The 6000-nt window shown below is 42.5% G+C and overlaps 1 protein-coding gene across 1 annotated transcript in view; it reads right to left on the bottom strand.

The window, feature by feature from the left end:
- Positions 1 to 574: 574 nt before the first annotated feature.
- METTL24 (methyltransferase like 24) overlaps positions 575 to 6000 on the bottom strand; it is a 110971-nt gene continuing 105545 nt past the window's right edge. Inside the window, exon 5 of the mRNA XM_063441291.1 lies at positions 575 to 2318. Within this exon, the coding sequence (XP_063297361.1) occupies positions 2004 to 2318 (315 nt within the window). The 3' untranslated portion in view covers positions 575 to 2003. The remainder of the gene's footprint in view (positions 2319 to 6000) is intronic.

Below are 6000 nucleotides of genomic sequence, written 5' to 3'. Positions count from 1 at the left end.
TAGCTGTTTTGTGTGCTAAGAGGATAATAGTGAAAATTGACAAGAGGAATGGAAAGTTTAGGACAAAATATTTGATGTGAAGAATTCTTTTTATTTGATTGTTTTGTCTTTAAAAATGCAATTCCACAATTCCCAGTTTACCAGGTGACCATTCAGGGTTACTCACTAGAGTTTAAATTGTCTGGAATTCAAAGTGAATTTTAGGCCAATATAGACACATTTAAAATATGGTTGACTAGGAGATTTTGTTTGTTTTTGTTCAGTTCAGCTGTTAAAAATTTGGAATTCACTTTGCACTCCTGATGATTCACACTTCAACAAATAGCCCTTCCTATCTTACATATTTGCCATTTGCAGAGCATTTATTGAAGTATTGCAATTTCTCTAAAATTATTAGGCTAGTGAAACTTACTTTCATAGAGCCTGAAATATGGACTCTAGAGTTACTTCATTTTTCTTCCCATTTTATTAAGGTGAGTATTGGAATGTCATAATGCTAAGTTTTTCGTTTTCTTTAATATGTAAATGCTGACCTTGTCAGCGGTGCAGTGATTAATAAAATCAAAGTCCGGAGTACAGATCCACCATAGATTTATTGTGTACAATGTGAAGATGCATATCTGAAGCATTCTCAGGCGAGGCAAAGTCACTGTATTAAACGTATGTACAAATCACAGCTGTCACCATAGACCACCTGATACAATTATTTATTGTTTTGTCCTTGTCTGTGATTGTTCATTTTGGATTTTTTTCTTGAGCAAACAAAATGGTGATTTTTACAAATACATTTAATTATATCTTACTTGTCAAATGGTCCAGCCTTTTATTTTAACACATTACATTTGACAGGCAGATGGACTGACCTTAAATAAATACATCAATATAAAACAATGGAATTACCTAAAACACAATCCAGTTGTGTTGTTTTTAACAAAATATCCTGGCCGATCAAAATGGAGACTGAATTTCTCAGCCTATTCTTTTTAAATGTGGTCGATTCCAAACAAGCCATTGGTTTATTTGCCTTATTTAAATTACTGATTTAACTTGTGAAACTCACAAACATGTATTATCAATATTCACATCCCCTTAATATGTTGCAGCTTTCCTATACATAACATAAAAAATACATAAAAATATCTGGCATTATAACATTTCATAGAAATTTAGTTGAAGCAGATTATCACCTCTATTCCCCCCCACCCCCACCATAAATCACTATAGCATAATAAAAAATAAATAAAGTGACACTCCTGGGTGGAGGTGATCCCCAGGTTTCATAATGCATTAAAATAAAAAGAAAATATATTAAACAAAAAAGTACAAATAAAAAGATGAAGAAAGAATTACATTCCTGTGGTTCCTGCATCTCCCCAGCATTTGCATCTTCATGCAGTGAACTCTAAGCCGTCTAGAATAGGGCTGGAGGAAATGGTAGATCCACAGATGTTGTAGAACTACAACTTCCATGATGCTTTGCCAAGCATCATTGCAGCTGACAATCTCGAACATCTGGTGATCTATTGATCTACCGTTTGCCCAGACCTGGTCAAGAAGGTAGCTGACAATTGTCCGCTACCCTTAACCATCAAACTGTTGTCATTAGGAATGCTAAAATGTCCCCTATACTCCTCCTGATGTTGATTTGTACTGCATTCACCTGCCCAGCAATTATACACTGTACATGTGTAGGGGAAGAGGAAACGTCCTCTTGTGATGCAGCAGGTGGACTTATTTCTCCAGGGATTCTGGGTGGAGGCACTAACCTCCTCTCTTCGAGCATATGTTCAATAATATATTGAATTCCCATTTCCCATGTTGTGTACCAGGAACAAAACATGTCCTAGCATCCTGTATCAAACATCCTCCCTAAATAAGAGATAACACTTTCACTAGATACACACAATACCTTTTAGTTTTGACATCATAAACGTTTCTCGTAAAGAAATGGACTGTATTAGAAGGTAAGTTGCTTCAAAGCACTATATGTCCTTGTGTTTGTATCACGTCCACTTCGTATTTACCCAGCTTAGGATATAGCTACTACTTGCATTGAAGATTTCCTTTCTCAGCAACATTTGTGGTTTATTTAAGTCTTTGTAAGTGTAAAAGAGCTTGAAGCTCTTTCGTTCTAGTTCTTTAAAAAGGCTATACCAATATCTAACCACACTGCTGTCATTCCCGCTGACTTCAAAGCCTGGCCAGTGGAGGTGGATTTCCACTACTAATTGTCCTATTTGATCCACAATGCCTTCTAAAATCAGATTCTCCAAGATCTTCCACTCTGCACTCTCCATGTCTGCTTTCAGAATATCAATCTGGAAAAAAAAGAGGAGTTACTGAATAAGGACACATTCAGGATAGATGGTGCCTGTGCATTAGTTGAAAACTAACATATGTATTTATTACATGCAACAAATTGAAGTGATGCACTTGCAAATAGTATAAAGTTTAATAATATATGGACAGAAAAATAATTACTCATCAAGTCATAAGTACAGAAATACATTAACAAAATAAAATAGTGTAAGATAATAAATTCCAAGATGTATCCAAATTATTATCCAAAAATTATTTTAGTTTGAAATTTTAGTCCAAATAATTAGAATTGGGAAAATGATTTAATGCAGTTATTTTGCGCTAACAGTTTGGGCATATATTCACCCGGTGAAATGATGAATGTACTCTACGCAACATTCAATCAGTGGAAGAAACCAAATAATCAATTTGCAATTGTGGTAGAGTTCACACATCATGACATCGGAATTAGTTGTATGGAGGTGAAAAGGTCAGCACAGTGAAGTACGTTATACACATTTTACAAATATAAGGTATGTACATTAAATATTGCAAAGTACATTGAGTATGCATATTATAAATAAAAGGCATGCAATTTTCTAGCACGGACCAGTCCTCTGTAGCCTGGTAACTTAGAGCTAGAGTCATTGCCATTAAAAAAATGCTAAGACACTTAATATCTATATCTGCATCACCCTGTAGATATACACAAGAGATGTTTATCTACTAAATTAAACATTTATTTGAAAACACAGGACACTAAATCAACTACAATACACATGTATATACAATATTTATATTCCTAACAAGCATTCTCTCTTATTATAAAAGAGAGATAAGGGATGTGCCAAAAGACCTTATAACATTCAATAATCAGAATATGAGGGTAATCCAAATAAAAGAGTCTTAACTGAAAAATGAAATGAAGAGAGGGAGGGGGGTAAGAAGAGAGGGGGGGTAAGAAGAGAGAGGAAGGGGGGTAAGAAGAGAGGGAGGGGGTAAGAAGAGAGAGGGAGGTGGTAAGAAGAGAGAGGGAGGGGGGTAAGAAGAGAGAGGGAGGGGGTAAGAAGAGAGGGGGGGGTAAGAAGAGAGAGGAAGGGTAAGAAGATAGAGGAAGGGGGGTAAGAAGAGAGGGGGGAGTAAGAAGGGGGTAAGAAGAGGGGGAGGGGGGAGTAAGAAGGGAGGGGGGAGTAAGAAGGGGGTAAGAAGAGGGGGAGGGGGGAGTAAGAAGGGAGGGGGGAGTAAGAAGGGGGTAATAAGAGGGGGAGGGGGGAGTAAGAAGAGGGGGGAGGGAAGTGTAAGAAGAGGGGGAGGGGGGTAAGAAGAGGGGGGAGTAAGAAGAGGGGGAGGGGGTAAGAAGAGGGGGAGGGGGGAGTAAGAGGAGGGCAATTGCCCCCTCCCCTGTCCGCAGGCACCGTGCGGGCAGCCGGCAGGGGAGGGAGGAAGAGAGGACCCAGGAGCTCAGCCTGCAGCTCCTCTGGGTCCTTCTTGCGTGAGCACAGATCATTGCCGCGGTTACCACGGCAACGTTACGGCTCTTGCGAGAGTAAACTAAGGGATTCCTGGTGGTCGCAGTGGTGAGAGTGAACTCTAGCCCCATAAACACACTGCCCCCACACACCATACACATTTACACACATTGCCTCACACACACACACACACATACACTGCCCACCCATACACACACAGCCCCCCATACTAACATTGCCAAACACACATATACACAGCCCCCTCATACACACATTGCCCCACACACCCTACACATTCACACACTACACCCCCTCACACACACTGAACCTTTCACACACACTGCACCCCTTACACATTGCACCACTGCTCCTATACCTAGCCTCATATCCCAGCAGACCCCAGGTAAGTTGTCAAACTGTTCTTAAACGGTTTGACTACTTACTCTGAAAGGGGGGCCCGGCCCTCCTGGCACCATAACGACTACACAGAGCAGTAGTGGTTATTGTGCATGGATTATTTCTTTAAATAATCTACAAGTGCCCCAGTAGCCAGCAAGCCAGCCAGCCCACAGGCCGGCCAGCCAGCCAGCCAGCCCACAAGCCGGCCAGCCAGCCCACAGGCTGGCCAGTAGCCAGCCAGCCAGCCCACAGGCCACCAGTTAGGCTTAAAGACAGAACAATGAGTGAGCGCTAGATAACACAGTAGGCAGCAACTTGATAAGGGAATCCCTCAAAAACCCTTAAGGGAGATACAACAAAAAGAAAAAACAATAAAAGCTGCGCCTAGTAACAGTAAAATAAATAGTCCAAATAAAATAAATGGATAGAAAGGAGAAAGTCTTATCTAAGAGTGTCTCGTGCAGTCGTCTAGTACGGCAATATTCAGTCTGCAACGATTGTCCTCATTTGATTCTTCCTTGTAAATCCACTCATATGTAGGAGACAAAAGGGTATATACAGGAAGCCGGATAGTGTAGTAAGTTAAAATATAAGTAAATAAAATATATAAAACTTGTGAATGCAAACTTTCTCCTTTCTATCCATTTATTTTATTTGGACTATTTATTTTACTGTTACTAGGCGCAGCTTTTATTGTTTTTTTTTTTTTTTTATTGTTTTTTCTTTTTGTTGTATCACCAGTTAGGCTTACAGCCAGCAAGCCCACAGCCTGCCAACCGCAGCCAGCAAGCCACAGCCTGCCAGCCACAGCCAGCAAGCCCACAGCCTGCCAGCCGCAGCCAGCAAGCCCACAGCCTACCGTCAGTAGCCAGCAAGCCCACAGCCTGCCAGCAAGCCCACAGCCTACCAGCCGCAGCCTGCCAGCCACAGCCAGCAAGCCCACAGCCTGCCAGCCACAGCCAGCAAGCCCACAGCCTACCGGCAGTAGCCAGCAAGCCCACAGCCTGCCAGCAAGCCCACAGCCTGCCAGCCACAGCCAGTAAGCCCACAGCCTGCCAGCCACAGCCAGCAAGCCCACAGCCTGCCAGCCGCAGCCAGCAAGCCCACAGCCTACCGGCAGTAGCCAGCAAGCCCACAGCCTGCCAGAAAGTCCACAGCCTGCCAGCCGCAGCCAGTAAGCCCACAGCCTTCCAGCAAGCCCACAGACTGCCAGCCAGCAACAGTAATTAAGGTAAGAGGAGCCAACTTGGCCTAGGTATCAGCGAGCTATGTTGTGTTGCTATATTGTGAATAGGAGGCGGTGCATGGAGGCGGGACATGGGTGGCGCTTGCTGCGGAGTATGGGTGGGGCCTGTAAGGGGGCCCTTGATTTATTTTGCCTGGGGGCCCTGAGGGTTCTCAGTCCGCCCCTGGCCAAGGCCATACAGCTAGACAGCTTGTTCAGTTTGTCTAAGCTTCCATGAGTACCTCCCTCAGAAACCTGGGACTACAAAAAAAAATAAATGGAAAACTGTCATCTCAGTTTGAGGGTACCTGACTTTTTTTGCTCACTTAAAGAGTCACTTCAGACCCCAAAACAACTTTAGCTTGCTAAAAAGTATTGTGTGTGAAGAGTGTGTCCTCTTTTTTTCATTTTGCAATAAGTACATATTTCAATAAAAATTGGCACTTTTATAAATTAACCTGGTTACAACCCCCCTGGCTTTCAAGCAGACACCAGGTAATGCTACTTCTTGGTATCGTTAGCCCAATGCAGCTGACCTCAAGAGTCAGCAATTGCTCAGAGCACCTGCCTTACAAAGACTTCTCACCTAGCTGTATTGGGAAGTCTGTG

The sequence above is a fragment of the Pelobates fuscus genome, chromosome 2 (assembly GCF_036172605.1).
Source record: "Pelobates fuscus isolate aPelFus1 chromosome 2, aPelFus1.pri, whole genome shotgun sequence".
Lineage (NCBI taxonomy): Eukaryota > Metazoa > Chordata > Amphibia > Anura > Pelobatidae > Pelobates > Pelobates fuscus.
This window is presented reverse-complemented; position numbering and strand designations above follow the sequence as displayed.